Raw genomic sequence first — 25493 nt, forward strand, 5'->3', positions numbered from 1 at the left:
ACAGCTGAGCCATCGTGAATTTGGTAATTTTGGGGTTTGATGTTTGATATTGACTGGGTTGGGAATCTCTTCCATGACAGCTGAGCCATTGTGAATTTGGTAATTTTGGGGTTTGATGTTTGATATTGATTGGGTTGGGAACCTCTTCCATGACAGCTGAGCCATTGTGAATTTGGTAATTTTGGGGTTTGATGTTTGATATTGATTGGGTTGGGAACCTCTTCCATGACAGCTGAGCCATCGTGAATTTGGTAATTTTGGGGTTTGATGTTTGATATTGACTGGGTTGGGGTTTCTGTGCTGCAGAAACTCGACGAGACCAGCTCCTCTGAGGGCAGCACCATCGATATCAAGCCTGAAGTGGAAGAAGTGCCCGTGGAGGCACCAGAGGAGTACCTGGACCCCGATGCCTGTTTCACAGAAGGTGAGAAGGGAGTGGAAGAAGAGACTTTTGGGCACCAGTCTGCTGTGGGCTCGTGTCGGAGTCCAGCACATCCCTCTGGCTGCCCTGGCTGTCTGAGACCCTGGCAGGGGGCTCCGAGACCTTGGCACGAAGTCAAAAACACCCATGGCTTCCATTTTAGCCCGTGGGGAAGGTTGCCAACTCTGAATGAGGAATTACAAGCCACAAGGGTTTGAGTAGTGTAATGGGTGAATTGACACAGGGTGGAAAAGTAGAATTTTGGGATTTTTAGAATGTGATTCAGGGGTACAAGATGGAGGGATTTGGGCGTGTCCTGACCTTCTTCTCCTTTGTCTTGTCCTCCGTGTCTTGGTGTGATGGTGACACTTTTCTGTTGGTTTAAGGTAGAGAAACACTGTCCAACATAGGTGATAGTTATTGGCACATTATTGTAAATATAACACATGTAATTTCTGATATAAAATGTAGACGCTGCCCAGCAGGGCAGGCAGACTGACAGAGCTCAGCAGGTCAGAGAAAGAATGTTACAGATAAGGAAAAATAAACAGCCTTGAGAACTCGATCCTACCCATTCCAGACTTCTTCTTCAGCTGCAAGGGCTGGGGAACAAGGACTTTTACAATCTTGGGGTCAGCCCAGCACTGAGAGCCCCAGAGGTTCACCTCAGGGTTAGGTCAGCCTGAGTTGTAGCTGAGACAGAGACAATCCAAAGCTGCACACTCCATTTTCAGAAGGCTTCAAACCTGTTTTTATTTTAGCATTCATGCTTTTTATACATTCTTACAGATCTCCTGAATTTACACTTTACTTCTTGGTCAGGAGAGACAAACAAAGCGCTCGTTGGAATTTCTCTGATTTATCCTTTTCTCTCTTGGTTTCTCTGTCAACGACCTTGGTAGGAAATTCTTTCAGGGGTAAACGTGGATCCTCTTCTCAAACTTCCCTCTGGCTGGCAGAAATCGCTGCAAAACCTCTTCCACAAGCCTGGATCGGGGCTGGCTCTCAGCTGATCTCGAGGCCCTTGGTGGATGCTGGTGCACTGATTCGGAGGAATTTCCAAAGTGAAGCTCTCAGGGATGCAGCTGCCACTGCTAGGATGTAGATCATAGACTCATTCAGTAGTTTGTGTAGGAAGGGACCTTAAACTTATCCAAATTTAACCCCTGCCGTGGGCAGGGTCACCTCTCACTATCCCAGGGTGCTCCAAGCCCCATCCAGCCTGGCCTTGGACGCTTCCAGGGATCCACCCACAGCTTCTCTGGGCTACCCATGCCAGGGCCTGCCCACCCTCACAGGGGGAATTTCTAAAGAATCAGAGGTGACCTGCAGTAGAACAAGATGATTTTTGTGCAGCTGATGCCTTTAGTACTCAGGAGCAGAGTACTTTTCCTTTCCTGCAGCTGGCCTCGATGTCTTGCGAGAGCCGATCCGTCGCAGGAATTCCCAAGGCAAAGATGCTTTAAATGGTTCAAGGTTATTTCATCAGCAAGTTTTCCATTTGTCTCCTCAAGAGCATGGACCTCACCAAATAGAACGAGCTGATCTGTTCCCAAATGGATGTTAATTCTGGTGCCCAGGCACAGAAGTGGCAGAGCAACCCTAAAATCCTCAAGAAACGCAAAAAATTTTAACTGGCGTTAAAACTCGCTCAGCGCGGTTCACGTTGGTGGCATCAAAACTGCTTCTAGACAGTGAGAATTTAATGTTTTGACCTTAAATCCTGAATTTCCTGAGCAAAGGTGTGCCCTGTCCCCGTTGCAGGTTGCATGCAGCGCTGCAAGTGTTGCCAGGTCAATATTGAGGAGGGGCTGGGAAAGTCGTGGTGGACCTTGAGGAAAACGTGTTTCCTAATTGTGGAGCACAACTGGTTTGAGACTTTCATCATCTTCATGATCCTCCTGAGCAGTGGGGCCCTGGTGAGTAAAATACGTGTGGGGTTGGGCTCGGGGATATCTGATTGGACACAGGAAAATTTGGGAAAAAGGCAAAAAAATAGAAAAATTATATAAAAATATCAAGAAAATATACATATTTTTAATATATCTATATATTTAGCTCATCCATAACGGTACATTGAACTCACCTCAGTGTCATTTGAATCTCCTGAACTTATATATAAGTTATATATAAATAAATATCTATATAAACATAATATACAAATATATATTATATAAATAAATAATATATAATATTTATATTATATTATATTATATTATATTATATTATATTATATTATATTATATTATATTATATTATATTATATTATATTATATTATATTATATTATCATTATATTATAGTATAGTATAGTATAGTATATGATGGTATATGATAGTATATTTAATATATAATGTATATAATATATATAAATATAATATATATAAGTGTAAAGTTATAATAAATACATAGATACAAATAACATATATAAGCTATATATAAATAAATATCTATATAAATATAATATATAAATATATATTATATATAAATATAAATAAATGCATAATATATATTTTATATTATATATTATATTATGTTATATTATGTTATATTGTATCTATTGTATATAATATAGATAATATGTATTATATATAAAATATAAATATATAAAAATAAAGTTAAACAAACATACACAAATAACTTATATGCAAGTTACACAAATATATATAAAATATATATCAAAATATAAATATATAAAAATAAAGTTATAACAAACAAACACACACAAATAACTTCTGTACAAGTTACACAAATATATATAAAATATATATCAAAATAAAGTTATAACAAACACACACACACAAGTAACTTCTATACACGTTACACAAATATATATAAAATATATATCAAAATATAAATTTATAAAAATAAAGTTATAACAAACAAACACACAAATAACTTATATGCAAGTTACACAAATATATATAAAATATATATAAAAATAAAGTTATAACAAACACACACACACAAGTAACTTCTATACACGTTACACAAATATATATATAAAATATATATAAAATATATATAAATATATAAATATATAAAAATAAAGTTATAACAAACACACACACACAAGTAACTTCTATACAAATTACACAAATATATATAAAATATATATCAAAATATAAATATATAAAAATAAAGTTATAACAAACACACACACAAGTAACTTCTATACAAGTTACACAAATATATATAAAATATATATAAAATATATATAAAAATATAAATATATAAAAATAAAGTTATAACAAACAAACACACACAAATAACTTCTATACAAGTTACACAAATATATATAAAATATATATAAAAATATAAATATAAAAAAATAAAGTTATAACTAACAAACACACACAAATAACTTCTATACAAGTTACACAAATATAAATTAAATATATATAAAATATATATAAAAATATAAATATATAAAAATAAAGTTATAACAAACACACACACAAGTAACTTCTATACAAGTTACACAAATATATATAAAATATATATAAAATATATATAAAAATATAAATATAAAAAAATAAAGTTATAACCAACACACACAAATAACTTCTATACAAGTTACACAAATATATATAAAATATATATAAAAATAAAGTTATAACCAACACACACACAAGTAACTTCTCTACAAGTTACACAAATATATATAAAATATATATAAAAAATATATAAAAATATAAATATATAAAAATAAAGTTATAACAAACACACACACAAGTAACTTCTCTACACGTTACACAAATATATATAAAATATATATAAAATATATATCAAAATATAAATATATAAAAATAAAGTTATAACAAACACACACACAAGTAACTTCTCTACACGTTACACAAATATATATAAAATATATATAAAATATAAATATATAAAAATAAAGTTATAACAAACACACACACAAATAACTTCTATACACGTTACACAAATATATATAGAATATATATAAAAATATAAATATATAAAAATAAAGTTATAACCAACACACACACAAGTTACTTCTCTACGCGTTACACAAACCCAGATCCCCTCTCATGCCACCTGCCCTGGTTGTTTCCCAGGCGTTTGAGGACATCTACATCGAGCAGAGGAAAACCATCAGGACCATCCTGGAGTACGCCGACAAGGTCTTCACTTACATTTTCATCCTGGAGATGCTGCTCAAGTGGTGTGCCTATGGCTTTGTCAAGTTCTTCACCAACGCCTGGTGCTGGCTGGATTTCCTCATCGTGGCTGTATGTATCCTCTCCTTCCTTCTGCTTGGCGTGTTCCCTCCTCAGATCCCACCTGCCTCGGAAATCCCAAATATCTGGGGGTTCCCAAATCCAGGACAAAACCCTTCAGCCCTTGCGTGTTTCTTGTGCTGCTCTGGGATTTTGTTGTTTTGTTCTGCTGAAAATGGAATTTTTAGGAGAGCTGACCACATTTGGAGGTGTTCCCAATGGGAAAGCTGGGTCATACATGTAAATCCCAAATATCTGTGAGTTCCCAAATCAGGATAAAACCCTTCAGCCCTTGCGTGTTTCTTGTGCAGCTCTGGGATTTTGTTGTTTTGTCCTGCTGGAATTTTTAGGAGAGCTGACCACGTTTGGAGGTGTTCCCAATGGGAAAGATGGGTCATACATGTAAATCCCAAATATCTGGGGGTTCCCAAATCCAGGATAAAACCCTTCAGCCCTTGTGTGTTTCTTGTGCAGCTCTGGGATTTTGTTGTTTTGTTCTGCTGAAAATGGAATTTTTAGGAGAGCTGACCACGTTTGGAGGTGTTCCCAGTGGGAAAGCTGTGTCATAGATTTAACCCAAATATCTATGATTTCCCAAATCCAGGATAAAACCCTTCAGCCCTTGCATGTTTCTTGTGCTGCTCTGGGATTTTGTTGTTTTGTTCCGCTGAAAATGGAATTTTTAGGAGAGCTGACCACGTTTGGAGGTGTTCCCAATGGGAAAGCTGGGTCATACATGTAAATCCCAATATCTGTGAGTTCCCAAATCAGGATAAAACCCTTCAGCCCTTGCGTGTTTCTTGTGCTGCTCTGGGATTTTTGCCCTGCAGGGACCAAGGAGGATTTTCCAGCCCTTTGTCTCTTTTCTGCTGAAAGTGGAATTTTTAGGAGACCTGACCACGTTTGGAGGTGTTCCCAATGGGAAAACTGGGTTGTAGATTTAAATCCCAATACCTGTGAATTCCCAAATCCAGGACAAAACCCTTCAGCCCTTGCGTGTTTCTTGTGCTGCTCTGGGATTTTGTTGTTTTGTCCTGCTGAAAATGGAATTTTTAGGAGAGCTGACCACGTTTGGAGGTGTTCCCAATGGGAAAGCTGGGTCATACATGTAAATCCCAAATATCTGTGAGTTCCCAAATCAGGATAAAACCCTTCAGCCCTTGCGTGTTTCTTGTGCTGCTCTGGGATTTTGTTGTTTTGTCCTGCTGAAAATGGAATTTTTAGGAGAGCTGACCACATTTGGAGGTGTTCCCAGTGGGAAAGCTGTGTCATAGATTTAACCCAAATATCTATGATTTCCCAAATCCAGGATAAAACCCTTCAGCCCTTGCGTGTTTCTTGTGCTGCTCTGGGATTTTGTTGTTTTGTTCTGCTGAAAATGGAATTTTTAGGAGAGCTGACCACGTTTGGAGGTGTTCCCAGTGGGAAAGCTGGGTCGTAGATTTAAATCCCAATACCTGTGAGTTCCCAAATCAGGATAAAACCCTTCAGCCCTTGCGTGTTTCTTGTGCTGCTCTGGGATTTTTGCCCTGCAGGGACCAAGGAGGATTTTCCAGCCCTTTGTCTCTTTTCTGCTAAAAGTGGAATTTTTAGGAGAGCTGACCACGTTTGGAGGTGTTCCCAATGGGAAAGCTGGGTCATACATGTAAATCCCAAATATCTGGGAGTTCCCAAATCCAGGATAAAACCCTTCAGCCCTTGCGTGTTTCTTGTGCTGCTCTGAGATTTTGTTGTTTTGTTCTGCTGGAATTTTTAGGAGAGCTGACCACGTTTGGAGGTGTTCCCAATGGGAAAGCTGGGTCGTAGATTTAAATCCCAATATCTGTGAGTTCCCAAATCAGGATAAAACCCTTCAGCCCTTGCGTGTTTCTTGTGCAGCTCTGGGATTTTGCTCTTTTGTCCTGCTGAAAATGAAATTTTTAGGAGAGCTGACCACGTTTGGAGGTGTTCCCAATGGGAAAGCTGTGCAGACGTGGAATTCCTTGGGGATATTTTCGGGAGTTACATTCTCTGTAATCATTTTCTTGCATTGTTAACGATCAGGGGGTGATGAGGCAGCAGAATTCCCCATCCCACCACCCCAGTTCTGACCACTGGAACTCAAGATTCCGCACCGGACACAAGAATCTCAATCCTTGGAAAGCTCCTGTGCACGGTGAAGTTCAGCAAACAGGAAAGGAAAAGCAGGAGCACGTCCAGGAAAAAGCTCAGAGTGCAGAGTGAGGCACAGATCCACCCTGGAATCCCCTGCAGAACGTCTTGGGAGGGAGGAGAAATCTGAGAAATCCAAAAAAAGGGCAAATAAATTGTAGAATTAGGAGGGAAAAAAAAGACAGTAGAGAGAAGTTTTAGCAAAAAATTTGGCTGTGAAGCACAGCGAGGGAATTGAAAAGAAAGAGAATTGAAAAGAAAGGGAATTGAAAAGAAATGAAATTGAAAATAAATGGAATTTAAAAGAAATTAAATTGAAAATAAATGGAATTGAAAAGAAAAGGAATTGAAAATAAAAGGAATTTAAAAGAAATGAAATTGAAAATAAAGGGAATTGAAAATAAAAGGAATTTAAAAGAAATGGAATTGAAAATAAAAGGAATTGAAAGAAATGGAATTGAAAAGAAAAGGAATTTAAAAGAAATAGGATTGAAAAGAAATGGAATTTATGCTGTCCAAAGTGGTAGAAAACAGTGTAACTCAATAGGAAATTTCAGAAGCAGGAAATTCAGAATCCCAAGTGCTTGGATTCTTTTGAAGTGTTTCATCCCATCCATCTGGGACTCAGTGAGTGCCCCAAGAGCGAGTGTGTTAAAAAAGAATTCCCGTTTTTTCCAGGCTCGTCCTTTGGAACACTCTGAGTGTGATTCAGTTGCTGTTCAGCACCATTGTCACTCTGGAAATATTCCTGAGTGGGTGGAAGGAGCTGTGCTTGGAATTCAGGGGCAGAATGACTCAAACTCTGCACTTCCTGTAGGAAAATTGAAATTTTAAATTTTAATTAAAAAAAAAAAAAAAAATCCTCTCTGATCCCCTCAACACCTCCCCTTGGACACAGCCCTGCACGTTAGAAGTTTTATTTTCTGACAGAAAAAGAAGCTGAAAATAAATAAATAAATACATTTAAATTTTAAAAGAAATTAATAAATAAATTTATTTTCTGGATCTCTCTCGCTGCCTGAAGATAAAGTACGAGTTTAATTCCAGTTTAATTCCAGTTTTCATTCCAGTTTCATTCCGATTTAATTCCGGTTTTATTCCGGTTTCATTCCAGTTTGATTCCAGTTTCACTCCAGTTTAATTCCATTTTCATTCCATTTTCATTCCAGTTTCACTCCAGTTTCATTCCTCTCATTATTTAATATTAGTCAGGAAATTTTAGAATTCCTCTCCTTATTTATTCAGGAAATTTTACAGTTCCTCTCATTATTTCTTATTATTTAGGAAATTTTAGAATTCCTCTCCTTACTTATTTAGGAAATTTCAGAATTCCTCTCCTTATTTATTCAGGAAATTTTACAATTCCTCTCATTATTTATTATTATTTAGGAAATTTTAGAATTCCTCTCCTTACTTATTCAGGAAATTTTAGAATTCCTCTCCTTACTTATTCAGGAAATTCTAGAATCCCTCTCCTTATTTATCCAGGAAATTCTAGAATCCCTCTCCTTATTTATCCAGGAAATTCTAGAATCCCTCTCCTTGTTTATTTCGGAATTTTTACTCTCCCTCTCTTCCCTTGCTATCACAGACCGAGCAGCCGCACTTTGTCCCTGATACAAAACCAAATGAATCAATCCGAACGTGATTTCAGGCTCCAAACCCCCGAGCGCAGCCCCGGCCCCCTCCGCGTCCTGCCCCGCTCGTTCCCGTGCGCGGCCGCGGGAGCCGTGCGCGCTGACCCCGCTCTCGGCCGATCCCCGCAGGTCCTGTCCTGCCCCGCTCATCCCCGTGCCGCGGGACCCGCCCTGCTCTAACCCCGCTCTCGGCCGTTCCCCGCAGGTCCTGTCCTGCCCCGCTCGTTCCCGTGCCGCGGGAGCCGCCCTGCTCTAACCCCGCTCTCGGCCGATCCCCGCAGGTCCTGTCCTGCCCCGCTCGTTCCCGTGCCGCGGGAGCCGCCCTGCTCTAACCCCGCTCTCGGCCGATCCCCGCAGGTCCTGCCCTGCCCCGCTCATCCCCGTGCTGCGGGAGCCGCCCTGCGCTGACCCCGCTCTCGGCCGTTCCCCGCAGGTCCTGCCCTGCCCCGCTCGTTCCCGTGCCGCGGGAGCCGTGTGCTCTGACCCCGCTCTCGGCCGTTCCCCGCAGGTCCTGCCCTGCCCCGCTCATCCCCGTGCGCGGCCGCGGGAGCCGTGCGCGCTGACCCCACTCTCGGCCGTTCTCCGCAGGTCCTGCCCTGCCCCGCTCGTTCCCGTGCCGCGGGAGCCGTGCGCGCTGACCCCACTCTCGGCCGTTCCCCGCAGGTCCTGTCCTGCCCCGCTCATCCCCGTGCTGCGGGAGCCGCCCTGCTCTAACCCCGCTCTCGGCCGATCCCCGCAGGTCCTGTCCTGCCCCGCTCGTTCCCGTGCCGCGGGACCCGCCCTGCGCTATAACCCCGCTCTCGGCCGATCCCCGCAGGTCCTGTCCTGCCCCGCTCGTTCCCGTGCCGCGGGAGCCGCCCTGCTCTAACCCCGCTCTCGGCCGATCCCCGCAGGTCCTGTCCTGCCCCGCTCGTTCCCGTGCCGCGGGAGCCGTGCGCTCTAACCCCGCTCTCGGCCGTTCCCCGCAGGTCCTGTCCTGCCCCGCTCGTTCCCGGTGCTGCGGGACCCGCCCTGCGCTGACCCCGCTCTCGGCCGTTCCCCGCAGGTCGCGTCCCCGCGGGCCGGGGCCGCGGATAACGGAGCCTTGTGTTTGCAGCCAGCCCGGGATCCCCGGCCTCGGGAGCGGCCTCGGGGAACGACCCGAAAAAAATCACTGCCCTGGATGGTTTTACTGGATCCCTCATTGCTGCGTCCTTCTCTCGGGCTCCTGATGGTTGGAATCTTTTTATTTGATTTATTATCTGATTTATTATTTGATTCCTCATTGCTGCGTTCCTTCTCTCGGGCTCCTGATGGCTGGAATCTTTTTATTTGATTTATTATTTGATTTATTATTTGATTCCTCATTGCTGTGTTCCTTCTCTTGGGCTCCTGATGGTTGGAATCTTTTTATTTGATTTATTATTTGATTTATTATTTGATCCCTCATTGCTGAGTTCCTTCTCAGGAACCAGAACCATCAGATTCCTGATGGTTGGAATCTTTTTTATTTGATTTTTTTATTTGATTTTTTAATTTGATTCCTCATTGCTGCGTTCTTTCTCTTGGGTTCCTGATGGTTGGATTCTTTTTTATTTGATTTATTATTATTTGATTCCTCATTGCTGTGTTCCTTCTCTTGGGTTCCTGATGGTTGGAATCTTTTTTATTTGATTTTTTAATTTGATTTATTATTATTTGATTCCTCATTGTTGCATTCTTTCTCTTGGGTTCCTGATGGTTGGATTCCTTTTTATTTGATTTTTTTTATTTGATTCTTTATTATTTGATTCCTTATTATTGCATTCTTTTTATTGGATTCTTTATTATTGGATTCTTTTTCTTGGGTTCCTTATGGTTGGATTCTTTTTTATTTGATTTTTTAATTCTTTATTATTTGATTCCTTATTCATTCTTTTTCTTGGGTTCTTTTTCTTGGGTTCTTTATTATTGGATTCTTTTTTATTTGATTTTTTTATTTGATTATTTATTATTTGATTCTTTATTATTGGATTATTTTTTATTCGATTTTTAAATTTGATTTATTATTTGATTCTTTATTATCTGATTCTTTATTATTTGATTCTTTATTAAAGGCTCAAACAGCCTTTTCATTTATTTGATTATTTATTATTTATTTGATTATTTATTATTTATCTGATTATTTATCTGATTATTTATTATTTGATTATTTATTAAATGCTCAAACAGCCTTTTTTTTTTACTTTATGGAAATAAAATAAATTTCTTTTTATTTTATGGAAAAGCCTTGGAAAAGGGATCAGAAATGCTTTCGAAATTTGGAAATTCAGTTTTAAACTCATCAGCAGCCCAGAATTGGTTTAAAACTGAATTTCCTGGACATTTGGATGAATTGGCACCACTTTTTTTTTGCAGTGTCTGGCTGCTGTGCCACTGACATTCTGACATTTTGGTGCTTTTTTTTCCCCCTATTTGGGATGGAAAGAGTCTCCTAAGGACATAAAAAAATTATAAAAATTGTGCAGTAAAATGAGATAAAGCGTGTTCCACATCAACAGCTCAACACGTCACCCTTTTATTTCATAGCCCAGGTGCTCTTAGAACAAGAATGGGGGGTTGTGCTAAATCCCAGTTGGCTCATGACCAGAGAGGAAAAAACCTGATTTTTTCTGCTAAATCCCAGTTAGCTGATAACCAAAGGAGAAAAAACCTGATTTTTTTCTCCTAAATCCCAATTAGCCCATAACCAGAGGAGGAAAAACCTGATTTTTTCTGCTAAATCCCAGTTAGCTGATAACCAGAGGAGAAAAAAACTGATTTTTTTTCCTAAATCCCAGTTAGCCCATAACCAGAGAGGAAAAACCTGATTTTTTCTGCTAAATCCCAATTAGCTGATAACCAAAGGAGAAAAAACCTGATTTTTTCTCTTAAAGCCCAATTAGCCCATAACCAGAGGAGGAAAAACCTGATTTTTTTTCCTAAATCCCAGTTAGCCCATAACCAGAGGAGAAAAAACCTGATTTTTTTCTCCTAAATCCCAATTAACCCATAACCAGAGAGGAAAAACCTGATTTTTTCTGCTAAATCTAAGTTATCTCATGACCAGAGGAGAAAAAACCTGATTTTTTTCTCCTAAATCCCAGTTAGCTCATAACCAAAGGAGAAAAAACCTGATTTTTTCTCCTAAATCCCAGTTAGCCCATAACCAGAGGAGAAAAAAACTGATTTTTTCTCCTAAATCTCAGTTAGCCCATAACCAGAGGAGAAAAAACCTGATTTTTTCTCCTAAATCCAATTTAGCTCATAACCAAAGGAGAAAAAACCTGATTTTTTCTGCTAAATCTAAGTTATCTCATGACCAAAGGAGAAAAAACCTGATTTTTTTCTCCTAAATCCAATTTAGCTCATAACCAAAGGAGAAAAAACCTGATTTTTTTCTCCTAAATCCCAATTAGCTGATAACCAAAGGAGAAAAAACCTGATTTTTTCTCCTAAATCCCAATTAGCCCATAACCAGAGGAGAAAAAACCTGATTTTTTCTGCTAAATCTAAGTTATCTCATAACCAAAGGAGAAAAAACCTGATTTTTTTCTCCTAAATCCCAGTTAGCCCATAAGCAGAGGAGAAAAAACCTGATTTTTTTCTCCTAAATCCCAGTTAGCCCATAACCAGAGAGGAAAAAAACTGATTTTTTTTCCTAAATCCCAGTTAGCCCATAACCAGAGGAGAAAAAACCTGATTTTTTTCTCCTAAATCCCAGTTATCTCATAACCAGAGAGGAAAAACCTGATTTTTTCTCCTAAATCCCAGTTAGCTCATAACCAAAGGAGAAAAAACCTGATTTTTTCTCCTAAATCCCAGTTATCTTATAACCAGAGGAGAAAAAACCTGATTTTTTCTGCTAAATCTAAGTTATCTCATAACCAAAGGAGAAAAAACCTGATTTTTTTCTCCTAAATCCCAGTTATCTTATAACCAGAGGAGAAAAAAACTGATTTTTTCTCCTAAATCCCAGTTAGCCCATAACCAGAGGAGGAAAAATCCCATTTTTTGGGTGCAAAGCTGCCCCGTGCCGGGTGCTGAGGCAGGAGGAGCCGGGCGAGGCTCGGTGGCCGCGCAGAGCTTGGCCCCAAGGTGTGCAATTTTTTTTTTATTTTTTTTTTTTTGGAGAAATTTGGATTTCTCTGTATTCTTTCTCATAGGTTCCTTTAACATTTGTCTGGCTTAAAAAATTTCATGGGCGCCGCCGGGATCCCTGCAGCCGGTAAAGGGCGAGGGTAAGGTTTTGTCATCGTTTGGGCTCTTCCTTCCGACAGCCCCTCTCCGTGTGTGTCTCTGCCTCTCTTCTCTCCTCTCTCTCACTGATCTCTCCCCTCTGCTCTTTTCTCAACTGCATTATTTCCTTCCAGGTCGGTTCAGTCAAGTGAAGTAGGCAGCTGGTGTCATGGCTTCGGTATTTGGGGCGGCCCAGGTGGCTCCTGGGCTGGGCAATCAGGGCTAGGGGATCCAATCTAACAGTCTGGAACCTTTTTTTTTTTCTTTTTTTTTTTCTTTTTTTTGTTTTCATTTCTTTTTTTTTTTTGTGTTGTTGTGTTTTTATTTTTTTATTTTATTTTTTGTCCGTTTCGTTGGTTTTTTTTTTTCTCTTTTTTTTTCTCTTTTTTTTTTTTTTTTTTTTTTTTTTGTTCTGGTTTCTTTTTCTATTTCTTTTCTATTTTCTGTGTAGGTCTCTTTAGTCAGCCTTATAGCTAATGCCCTGGGCTACTCGGAACTAGGTGCCATAAAATCCCTTAGGACCCTAAGAGCCTTGAGGCCTTTAAGAGCGTTGTCCCGATTTGAGGGGATGAGGGTAAGATGCCATTAGCAGCTGATCCTTCTGCATGCCCGTGGAGCATTTTATTTTAAAAGCATGCTAGAACTGATCAAAACCGGTGGAAAGAAAATTCCAAACAGAATCATGATGCAGCTGCTGACTTGATCACCTCTACGTGGATGTACCCTCACCCTGCCCACCGCTGCACCCTCCCCTCTAACGAAGGGAGATGCATCAGCTGCCTCATTACATTAATTACTGGCCCAAACCACTCATTTGTAGCCGATGTTGACACTTGGCTGTTCTCATTTGGCCTGGCTTTGACCTCGAGCATCCGAGGGGCTTCTCAGCTGTAACTTTTTTTTTGTTTTAATCTAGGGAGAATCACCAGGTGCAAAGAAGCAGAATTGGAACCACCTCAGGGTCTGCAGGTGTTGGCTCGTTGGTGGAATTGGATTGAAAGATTCTGTCTCAGAGGGGGTTTTGAAAAAAGCAAGCAGGGGGAAAAGGCTGCTGCCTCTCGTGGGTCACTGCAGGAAGGGACTGGGGGGAGCTCAGCTCTTTGAAAACTTTGGTTTCATTCCTCTTGTTGCACCTTGTTGTTCTCAGTCCAGTCTGGTGGTGACTGGCAGCCTTGTCTGGTAGTGAAGCTTTTCCTTTCTGTCCCCTTTCCTTTTTCCATGCTTTTTTGGTCCCTGTCCTGTCACTGTGGAACCAGAACAAAGCACAAGCAAAGCATTGAACTGAACAAGCTTGAATTGGCACCACTCCCTCGGGTGTTTCAATTATTGCAGTGTCTGGCTGCTTTGCCACTGATATTCTGACATTTTGGTGCTTTTATTTTTCCCCCCCCATTTGGGGTTGAAAGAGTCTCCTAAGAACATGCAAAAAAAAAAAAAAAAAAGTGCAGTAAAAAAATGAAATAAAGGGTGTTTCATATCAATGGATTTCCCAGGTGCTCTTAGAACAAGAGTGGGGTTTTGTGCTAAATCCCAGTTAGCTCCTAACCAGAGAGAAAATCAGGTATTTTAAATAATAAGGGAAGGAATAGGAGTCTCAGTTTTACCTCAGGGTCTGAGTGGAGCAATTCCACCTGGATCCTCCTGGAGCAATTCCACCTGGATCCTCCTGGAGGAATTCCACCTGGATCCTCCTGATCTTTGCAGCATAACTGAGCCCAAAATCCAGCCCAAGAGGAGCAGTGAGCTGAGGAGGACTCCTCAGACTCCCTGGAAAATAACAGAAATACGTGAGCTCCAAATCCAAAGGAGGTGTTTCCTCTCTGAGACCTTCTCCTGCCGTTAATTCTTTGTGTCATGAGTTTAATTCTAGACTTGAATCCACAGCAGAGGCACAAAGGAAGAAAAATTTCCGTTCATGTGAAGGTGGAGCTTTTGCTGGGCTGGGCTTGGGTCCCACCCTGAAGTTTGATCACAAAGAGCAGGCCCAGCACTAAACCTGGAGAAGCTAAAAGCTAGTTTTAAACCACGCTGGGGAGAAGATTTCTGATGTACAATCAGGAAATTCTCGTGCTTGAAGTGGGGGATTTTCACCATGGGAAAATGGATAGTTACAACTGTTGTTATTGGACACGAAATGAGTATACGGAAGTTTGTGAGTTTAAGAGAGAAAAAGAGCTAATTTTATTTTTGACTTTGCAATATATAGAATTCTAAAAGTGACAGTGGATTGGAGGATGAAATTGCCACCTCTCCAACCACACTGGTCAAACCAACAGTCTGTCAGTTCTCTCCTCCCATCAAAGGAGAATGTAAAACAATTTTTGTTTACATGAACAGTGCGTGAGAACTGCAGTAGAAATATGTAAATATTATCAGAAGGCTGAAGAAGCTTCATGAGAACTTTAAAACTTTCAAAAGAGCTAGAAAAGACTTTTAAAAATCAGGGCAACATTACAGCTGCAGCCCTGTCAGCTCTCTAGACCCAGTTATCTTCCCTTTGTTTTGGAGACGAGTGTCGCTGCCCCATCCAACCAGACCAATTTCAGAGATCTGAAATGCCTTCGCAAAGGAGACTGAAACTGGAGTTCTTTGCTTTTCTCTCCTCCATAGCAATCTGCATTTCCAGGAGCTTGCTCTGCTCTGAGCTCGGTCAGGGAGTTTGACAGTGATGCTGTGAGACATGCATGTGTTCTTGTCAGTCTGCACACAAAAGCCACGTTCCTCCTTCCGCTCCTTTTGGAAAGCTCTGTAGGTTTAGTGAACCATAAATCACCACATTTCAGGAGGGTATTTCCCTTTTTTTTTTTTTTTTTTTGCTTCACGTGGTAGCTGGAATAAATCAATGTATTCGTAGGAGGATGTGACCCAAAAAGTGCTGCTGGTCCAGCAGCTGAGCATCATTTTGGGATGAAGGGTTTGAGAGCAAAGGCATCCACCTGCAGCCTTTTGGGGCTCTCACCTGTGCCTTCCTGGGTGTAGGGATGAACTCCTGGCATCATTTACCAGCTGGAAGAGAAGATTCACCATCTGGACCACTGTGGTCTTCAATTTTCCTCCATTCCTCTTATCTCAGAGTGGTTTGGGTTGGGAGGAACCTTAAAACCCACCCAGTCCCATCCCCTGGACACCTCCCAGCAGCCCAGAACTCCAAGCCCAGCCCTGGCTGGCCACGAGCTGCTGTGGTGGCCACATGGTGGTGGTGGCTTCCAGCAAGGGACCAGGACAAGCTGTGGCCAGTGTTCCACCCTTGTGGCCTCCCCAGTCCCCCGTGTGTGGTTGAGCTGCCTTTCAAAAGGAAGGCAGAGGGGGAAGGGTAGTTTAGCTGATGTTCATCTCTTAAAGGAATCTGAATTAGGAGAGCACCATAAAAGATTGGATTTCCTGCTGAGCTGCCTCTGTTTGAAGCTTCCATTCGGCCGTGTGCCGGCCAGGGATGCTCAGGGACGCGGCGCTCCCGAAGTGTGAAGGGCTGAAATTAGGAAGGGATGAGCTCTGAGACAAAACCCATCCTCAGCGCTGAGCGTTTGCTGCCCTTTGGAGGAGGGAGCGTGGCTTTTGTGTCCTGGTGAGCCTGCCAGGCTGCATGCTCAGCTCTGCCTGGGACGACACGACTGGCCTTGCTTAGGATGATCTTGGTGTTAGTCCGTGCTTTAGTGACCACAGTGATGCTGGGCTTGGTCCTGACCCCGCTGCTGGGCGCAGGACCAGGCCCCCGGGTGAAAACAGCCTTGTTTGAGCGTGGGGAATGGCTGGAGGGGCCGCTGGCTGAGAAGAAAATCCCAAAAACCTCTGGGATCCCCCCGCTGAAGTGTCCTCAAACTGGCCCTGAGCAGATTCCATCAGGAGCCCGTTGATCACAAGAGTCTGAGTCCCCCTTCTGCCTTTGGGCAGTTAAAGCGACATCAAACGATGGTTTTGGTGAAGGACAAAGAGTGCACACTCCAGAGATGCAACAGCATGGCTGGAGAAGAGAAATGAGTTTGAAATATATATGTATTATATAATATATATGTGCAATATAGAATACAGGATATACAATATATAGTAGCTAGCATATGGTGTATAATATAAAATATATAATGTATAATGTAGACTATACAATATATAATGTATGATATAGAATATATTATATAATTTATAAGATACAAGATACAATGTATAATATAGAATATACAATAGATAATATGTAATATAAAATATGCAATAGATAATATGTAATATAAAGTATACAATATAGAACATACAGTATACAATAGATAATATTCTATATATAATATAGAATATACAGTATAGAATATAGAATATACAATAGATAATATGTAATATAAAACATACAATAGATAATATATAATGTAAAATATACAATATAGAACATACATATACAATAGATAATATTTTATGTATAATATAGAATATACAGTATAGAATATAGAATATACAATAGATAATATGTAATATAAAACATACAATAGATAATATATAATGTAAAATATACAACATAGAACATACATATACAATAGATAATATTTTATGTATAATATAGAATATACAGTATAGAATATAGACTATACAATAGATAATATGTAATATAAAACATACAATAGATAATATATAATATAGAATATACAATATAGAACATACAATATACAATAGATAATATTATATGTATAATATATAATATACAGTATAGAATATAGAATATACAATAGATAATATATAATATAAACTGTACAATACAGAACACACAATATATAATATATAATACATAATATATAACACACAATACATAATTTACATTATCACAACCGTATCACACCTATTTTGAAAACAGAGCTTCCCTGGGTGTCCTTAAAGCCACAAATTCCCCTCCTGGAATTGTGCCTGGATCAAGCCCCGACGTGCCAGTGGCCTGCTCCCCCATTCCCCCCCAAAAACAGCTGTACTGATGCTTGCTGTCTCCTGCCTCGTGTTTTATACTGAAACTTTTTCCCACCCCTTCCAACACAGGTGGTTGTCAATGCCTTGGTTGGCGCTATCCCTTCCATTATGAATGTCTTGTTGGTCTGCCTTATCTTCTGGCTGATTTTCAGCATTATGGGGGTTAACCTGTTTGCCGGGAAATATCATTACTGCTTTAATGAAACAGCTGAGCATCGCTTTGACATAGAGGTTGTTAACAACAAGACAGACTGCGAGGCTCTGATGCCACCCAACTCCACGGAGATCCGATGGAAGAACGTGAAAATTAACTTTGACAACGTTGGGGCAGGATATCTGGCTCTGCTGCAAGTTGTAAGTTTGGGTTTCTACTGTTGTGTCTTTAAAATACTCCAAACTGAGGGGTTGGAGCTCTGAAATATCCCAAACTGAGGGGCTGGAGCTCTGAAATATCCCAAACTGAGGGGTTGGAACTCTGAAATATCCCAAACTGAGGGGCTGGAGCTCTGAAATATCCCAAACTGAGGGGAGGGGTTGGAGCTCTGAAATACCCCAAACTGAGGGGCTGGAGCTCTGAAATATCCCAAACTGAGGGGCTGGAGCTGCATCCCCCCCAAAAATACCCCAAATTGAGGGGCTGGAGCTCTGAAATATCCCAAACTGAGGGGCTGGAGCTGCATCCCCCCCAAAAATACCCCAAACTGAGGGGCTGGAGCTGCATCCCCCCCAAAAATACCCCAAACTGAGGGGCTGGAGCTCTGAAATATCCCAAACTGAGGGGTTGGAACTCTGAAATATCCCAAATTGAGGGGCTGGAGCTCTGAAATATCCCAAACTGAGGGGAGGGGTTGGAGCTCTGAAATACCCCAAACTGAGGGGTTGGAACTCTGAAATATCCCAAACTGAGGGGCTGGAACTTCATCCCCCCCTTAAAATACCCCAAACTGAGGGGCTGGAGCTCTGAAATATCCCAAACTGAGGGGCTGGAACTCTGAAATATCCCAAACTGAGGGGCTGGAACTCTGAAATATCCCAAAGTGAGGGGTTGGAACTCTGAAGTACCCCAAACTGAGGGGCTGGAACTGCATTCCCCCCAAAAATACCCCAAACTGAGGGGTTGAAACTCTGAAATATCCCAAACTGAGGGGTTGGAGCTCTGAAATATCCCAAACTGAGGGGCTGGAGCTGAATCTCCTCTAAAACACCCCAAAGTGAGGGGCTGGAGCTGTGTCCCCTTCTAAAATATCCCAAACTGAGGGGCTGGAGCTCTAAAACACCCCAAAGTGAGGGGCTGGAAATACAAAATGCTCCTGGTGCACTTTACCTGCTTCCCTCTCTCTGAGATCCAGCATCCCCTGGGGTTGGGGCTGGAATGAATTTGCCATTTTCTAATTAATTTCTTCCCTAATTTATGGGTCTCAGTAAGGGGCCCCAAGTCCCCCACTCACCCTCATGAGGTTCAACTCCTCGAGCTGGATTTCTGTAATTTGGATTAAATGAAAAGAGAAATATTGAAATAATATTAAAGTTTGTTATACAGGGAGATCAAGAGTGCCAGGGAGAGCCTGGCATAATTCTGGTTTTTTGGGTGAATTCTGTGTTTTCTTTGCCAGGCTACATTCAAGGGCTGGATGGACATCATGTATGCAGCTGTAGATTCCAGAAAGGTAACAAAACTCCCCTCCCCTGATTTCCAGCTGCTCTTTTGCTTTGCTAAAATCAAGAGGCAAAGTTGTAGAATTGTGTTTGTAAGCAAGTGTTTCATGCTGGGGTTGTTTCATTTGCTCTGGGGGTCTGATGAGTTCAAAGATGCTGAAGAAAATCCCAAAAAAGGGCAGGTTCTTCTTGTTCTACTCCAACTGAAGTTGAAGTAGAACAAAAAAAAAAAAAAAAAAAGAGAGAAGCAGAAAAAAATAGGAGTGGAAATTTAAAAAAAATAGGAAAAAAAAATAGAAAGAAAACCCCAAAAATAGGAGTAGAAATACAGTGAAGTTATAGATTTAATCATTAGAATAAATTATGGGGAGGAATTAGCCATGAATCTTTTGTCTGTATGGAAGTCTGAGCATTAGTGTGAATCCAGTTGTGGATTCACAACTGGAATTAGGGATTATGGATTCAGGAATTATGGATTATGGATTCAGGAATTATGGATTATGGATTCAGGAATTATGGATTGTGGATTCAGGAATTATGGATTATGGATTCAGGAATTATGGATTATGGATTCAGGAATTATGTCTGGGTTGGAGTTCATTCCTCAGGCACTTTTCTGCTTCTTGCATGCTGGAATCATGCAAATACCAAGATTTCCTTTTTGCTTTCAATTTTCCCCCCCTTTCTCTTCTCTTGGGTTTTATATGAAGCGTAAAATTTATATTTTTAAATGGATTTTTTTTTTGTCCTGCACTGAATGCAGGCTTGAAACAAGTATGGCTGTGCCAGGAAAGTGTAAAAATGTTCTTCTGGTTTTTGATCTTTGGAAACACAACCAATCTCATTTTGCCTGTGTTTGTAGGGTGTCTTTGAAATGTCATTTGTTGTTGTTCTTATTTCCCCTTCAGCAAGAAGAGCAGCCCAAGTACGAGGACAACATTTACATGTACATTTATTTTGTTATCTTCATCATCTTCGGTTCCTTTTTCACCCTGAACCTCTTCATTGGTGTCATCATCGACAACTTCAATCAACAAAAGAAAAAGATAAGTGATCTGTGTGTGCTGATTCCAGCTCAGACCTGTTGGCTCTTTGGGCTGGTGGGTTTTTCTCCAAAATAAAGTCATTTTGGGGCACAAAACTCCTTTTTTTAGAGCTGTGGACCCCAAGGCTTGGTTTAAACTACATATTAAACATTTCCCCTAGATTTTCATGCATTTTGGGGTTTTTTTTAATGCCTTGACTAAAATACAGACAGGAAGCAAGATGTTTTTCTTGCCTCTGTCTCTGTCTCATATCCTGCTTTTCCTCAAAAAAAAAAAGTTGTAAGTTTGGGTTTCTACCATTGTCCCTTTAAAATGCCCCAAGCTGAGGGGCTGGAGCTCTAATTTGGGATGGATTTGGGGTGGTGCCACTCCTGGAAATGGCCTCACACCTGCTCACCACAGAGGGGAGAGAGGGATGGGGAAGGAGGCAGTGCAAGGAAAACTACAAATTTCAACTTAGGGGAAATTTTAGGAAATTTCTAGGAAATTTTCCTATAAATTTCAATTTATATCAAGTTTTCATTTCCTATACATTTCAATTTCTAGGAAAACCAGTCGTTTTTATAGAAAGATGCACCCTGGGTGTTAGTGTGAACTATTTCTGTCTGAGGCAGCTCACCTGGCAGGTCTCACCTGAGCTGGGGTTTACCCTTTTCCCTTCTGCTTCCTGAGCTGATTGTAACCAGTTTTCCTTTTGCCCCTTTACTTTGGAGGTCAAGATATTTTCATGACAGAAGAACAAAAGAAGTACTACAATGCCATGAAAAAACTGGGCTCAAAGAAGCCTCAAAAACCCATTCCCCGACCTCTGGTGAGTACATTGGAGGGAGCTCAGGACAAGGGTGTGGAGTGGATTTCAAAGGAGCTTTTTCCCAAAAAAAAAAACCATCCTTTGTTTTAACTCATATTGGGTTTCACATCACCCTGCTCTTGTCACTGTGACGCAGGTGTCACCTGCAAAGGTTAAAACACTTGTCCTGGGCTTGGTGGTCATCACCTGAATCAAGAAATCCCAAAACTTCACTTGGGTGAGAGGCCACAGGTGTGGAGGAGGAGCCTCCTGGCACTCGCAGGAGAACCTTTGGCACCCATCCAGCCTTGGGGGCTTCGCTGGTGGAGAACTGAGCTCGTTTCCCCGGTTTCCCAAAGACTTTGGATCCCTCAGAAAGCCAAAGAAGGGGTTGGGTTGAGTCCTTTAGGTGCTGTTTGGATAAATCATCCTGCTGCTGGGCCTGTGCTGGTGCCAGGACACCAGAGGGGTTGGGTTCTCCTGCAGGTACCCATCAGTGCAAGGATCTGGCTGCTTCCCCCAGCTGTGAGTGCAAAGGTTCAACAGAGAGCAAGGTGTTAGTAAGGGTGGAGTAGCATGTTGGGGTATAAATAATGGCATTTTCCTGCCTTTGCCCTAACCACACTGCTTCGTGGACAGGGTTTGCCTTGAAAACTTTATTTAATGCTGACAGAGTTACATCCTCATCCCTCCTTCCACCAATGGTGAAATAATTTGTTCACTTACGGTAAATCAGGAAGAAATTCCTCCCTGTGAGGGTCAGCAGGCCCTGGCACAGGTTGCCCAGAGAAGCTGTGAGCATCCAGAGCCAGGTTGGACAGGGCAGGGGGTGGAATGGGATCTTCTGAAGGACATTGGAATGGGATGGTCTGAAGGACATTTCCAGTCCAAACCATTCCACACCTCCATGGTTCTTGTTCATGGGGTGGAATGGGATGGTCTGAAGGACATTGGAATGGGATCTTCTGAAGGACATTTCCAATCCAAACCATTCCACACCTCCATGGTTGTTGTTCAGGGGGTGGAATGGGATCTTCTGAAGGACATTTCCAATCCAAACCATTCCACACCTCCATGGTTGCTGTTCAGGGGGTGGAATGGGATCTTCTGAAGGACATTTCCAATCCAAACCATTCCACACCTCCACGGCTGCTGTTCAAACTCGGTTCCTTGTCTCTCCTGCTCCACAGAACCGCATCCAAGGAGCCGTCTTCGACTTTGTCACCCAGCAAGCCTTCGACATCGTCATCATGATGCTCATCTGCCTCAACATGGTGACCATGATGGTGGAGACAGACACGCAGAGCAAGCAGATGGAGGACATCCTTTACTGGATCAACTTTGTGTTTGTCATCTTTTTCACCTGTGAGTGTGTGCTGAAGATGTTCGCCTTGAGGCACTACTACTTCACCATCGGGTGGAACATCTTTGACTTCGTGGTTGTGATTCTGTCCATCGTGGGTGAGTGTGACACCACTCAGAGGTCGTACTTGAGACAGTGCAGAGCAGCACGCTCCATTTTCAGAAGGCTTCAGTGCTTTATTTTAGCATTCATGCTTTTTTATACATTCTTACAAAACTCGTAAGTTTATACTTTACTCATTGGTCAAAAGAGACAAACAAAGCGCTGATTTATCCTTTTCTCTCTTGGTTTCTGTGTCAATGACCTTGGTAGGAAATTCTTTCAGGGGTAAACGTGGATCCTCTTCTCAAACTTCCCTCTGGCTGGCAGAAATCGCTGCAAAACCTCTTCCACACTTAGAGGTCTTTGAGTGCCAGGCTGTTTTGGCATTTTTAGGGTAGAACATGTCCTTGAAAGGGATATGTGGGTACCAGGAGTTCAAGGTTCTCTTTGAGCCTTGGGAAGACACCATGGCAGAATTTATCTGAATTTATTTGTGAAGTCCTGAAATTTATTTATGAAGTCCTGACCGATGCCCCTTCCCTCTGTTCTGACATTTTGCTTGAATAAGTTTTAGTTTTAGTTTATTGGTTTTGGTGTTAATTTTTAAGGCGTTCCACGTGCCCCGTCCGCCCCAAGGCCCAGAGGAAGCAGCAGCCTGCGCGTGCCCACTGTCACACGTGTTGCCTCTCTCCTTTAGGGATGTTCCTGGCTGAAATCATCGAGAAGTACTTCGTGTCACCCACCCTGTTCCGAGTGATCCGCCTGGCTCGCATCGGCCGCATCCTGCGCCTGATCAAGGGAGCCAAAGGGATCCGCACGCTGCTTTTTGCCTTAATGATGTCCCTGCCTGCCTTGTTCAACATCGGCCTCCTGCTCTTCCTGGTCATGTTCATCTTCTCCATCTTCGGCATGTCCAACTTCGCCTACGTCAAGCACGAGGCCGGCATAGACGACATGTTCAACTTTGAGACCTTTGGCAACAGCATGATCTGCTTGTTCCAGATCACCACCTCGGCCGGCTGGGACGGGCTCCTGCTGCCCATCCTGAACCGGCCGCCAGACTGCGACCTGGACAAGGAGCACCCGGGCAGCGGCTTCAAGGGGGACTGCGGGAACCCCTCGGTGGGGATATTCTTCTTCGTGAGCTACATCATCATCTCCTTCCTCATCGTGGTCAACATGTACATCGCCATCATCCTGGAGAACTTCAGCGTGGCGACGGAGGAGAGCGCGGATCCGCTCAGCGAGGACGACTTCGAGACGTTCTACGAGATCTGGGAGAAGTTCGACCCCGACGCCACGCAGTTCATCGAGTACAGCAAGCTGGCGGACTTCGCCGACGCCCTGGAGCATCCCCTGCGCGTCCCGAAACCCAACACCATCGAACTCATCGCCATGGACCTGCCTATGGTAAGTGGGGACAGGATCCACTGTTTGGACATCCTGTTTGCCTTCACCAAACGTGTCCTGGGGGACAGCGGGGAGCTGGATATCCTGAGACAGCAGATGGAGGAGAGGTTTGTGGCTTCCAACCCTTCCAAAGTGTCTTACGAGCCCATCACCACCACGCTGCGGCGCAAGCAGGAGGAGGTGTCGGCGGTGGTGATCCAGAGGGCTTACAGGGCTCGTTTGGCACGACGGGGCTTCATCGGCCGAAGGCCTGCCAGCACCAAACTGGAGAACGGGGGAGCAAACAGGGAGAAAAAGGAGGGCACCCCATCCACGGCGTCCCTGCCGTCCTACGACAGCGTCACCAAACCCGAGAAGGAGAAACAGCAGCGGGCGGAGGAGGGCAGGAGGGAAAAGGCAAAGAGACAAAAAGACGCCAGGGTGGCCAAGTGTTGAGACACACACACAAACACACACACACACAGAGAGAAAAATAAATTAACACACACAGGAAAAAAAAAAAAAAAAAAAGTAGAATTGTACGAATTAAAATATTTGCAAGTGGAAAAAAAAAACAAAAAGAAAAGGAAAAAAAAAAAAAAAAAAGATTGTTTACAAACTTCCTGAAATATATCAATACAGAACAGCTGTGGAGACACTTACCTGAAGATCTTATACCAAACATAGTCTGCTTACTGTGTGACAGCGTTGCATCTAAAGCAGTGACCTACCACCTGTTTAAAGGACCCTGTAAACAAACATTTAAACACACACAAAAAAAAAAAAAAGGAAAAAAAAAAGGATTTTCTATTGTTTGGGCAGGTGGATACTGCATGTTCCACATCAGTCAATGCAACTTAGGACAAACAAGCAAAATAAACCACACACACACACACAAACACACACACAGAGAAACAAAACCCGCTGCTGGGATTCATGTATTTTCCAAAGCAGCCCCAAGTGGATTTTATTTTCCCATTTTGTTGATTATTCTCAGAAGAAAACCCAGAAGTCACAATGTCAATGGGTTTGTTCATGCAAAACTAGGTTTGCATTTAGTTAAGCAGCAAAAAAACAAAAAAAAAAAGGAAAAAAATTGAAAAAAAAAAAAGAGTTCAAACAAGTAGAACCAAAAAAAAAAGGAAAAAAAAAAGAAACAAAGCACCCATGAAGGCCACTGAGTTGCCATCGTTTATTTGAGATTTATGATTTGCATTCTACTTTCCACATGGGCTTTTCTTGGTTTGGGAGATGGGGTAGTCGGGTACCTTCAGCCTGGAGCCAGCTCGGGCTGACCCCCCCCAAAAAAAACCCCACAAAGCGCTCGTTACCGCCCAGAAGCGATTCTTGCAGATTCTTGCAGATTTTTGCATGATGGCATGACCAGGGACCATGCATGAGGAACCACAACCAGGGGACACGCAGTCACCTGTCCACAGAGGTGTGTTAAGCCATAAATTCGAGGCCCTCCACTGAGAGAAACCCGGCACCAGTACTCTCCCAGTTCATAGAGAATCTTCCATAAACCTGCCAGTAGAAGAGAGAAAAAAAATTAAAAAAAAACCCAACAAAACCTCAATG

At 42.0% G+C, this 25493-nt stretch overlaps 1 protein-coding gene across 1 annotated transcript in view; it reads left to right on the plus strand.

Moving 5' to 3' along the window:
- Nucleotides 1-25226, plus strand: part of SCN8A (sodium voltage-gated channel alpha subunit 8) — a 74140-nt gene extending 48914 nt beyond the window's left edge. Inside the window, exons 18-27 of the mRNA XM_054002012.1 lie at nt 307-424; nt 2186-2340; nt 4503-4676; nt 13140-13262; nt 17696-17980; nt 19240-19293; nt 20191-20328; nt 21035-21139; nt 22309-22579; nt 23221-25226. Of these exons, the coding sequence (XP_053857987.1) occupies nt 307-424; nt 2186-2340; nt 4503-4676; nt 13140-13262; nt 17696-17980; nt 19240-19293; nt 20191-20328; nt 21035-21139; nt 22309-22579; nt 23221-24368 (2571 nt within the window). The 3' untranslated portion in view covers nt 24369-25226. The remainder of the gene's footprint in view (nt 1-306; nt 425-2185; nt 2341-4502; nt 4677-13139; nt 13263-17695; nt 17981-19239; nt 19294-20190; nt 20329-21034; nt 21140-22308; nt 22580-23220) is intronic.
- Nucleotides 25227-25493: the final 267 nt, after the last annotated feature.

Source organism: Vidua macroura, chromosome 34 (genome assembly GCF_024509145.1).
Source record: "Vidua macroura isolate BioBank_ID:100142 chromosome 34, ASM2450914v1, whole genome shotgun sequence".
NCBI classification, from domain to species: domain Eukaryota; kingdom Metazoa; phylum Chordata; class Aves; order Passeriformes; family Viduidae; genus Vidua; species Vidua macroura.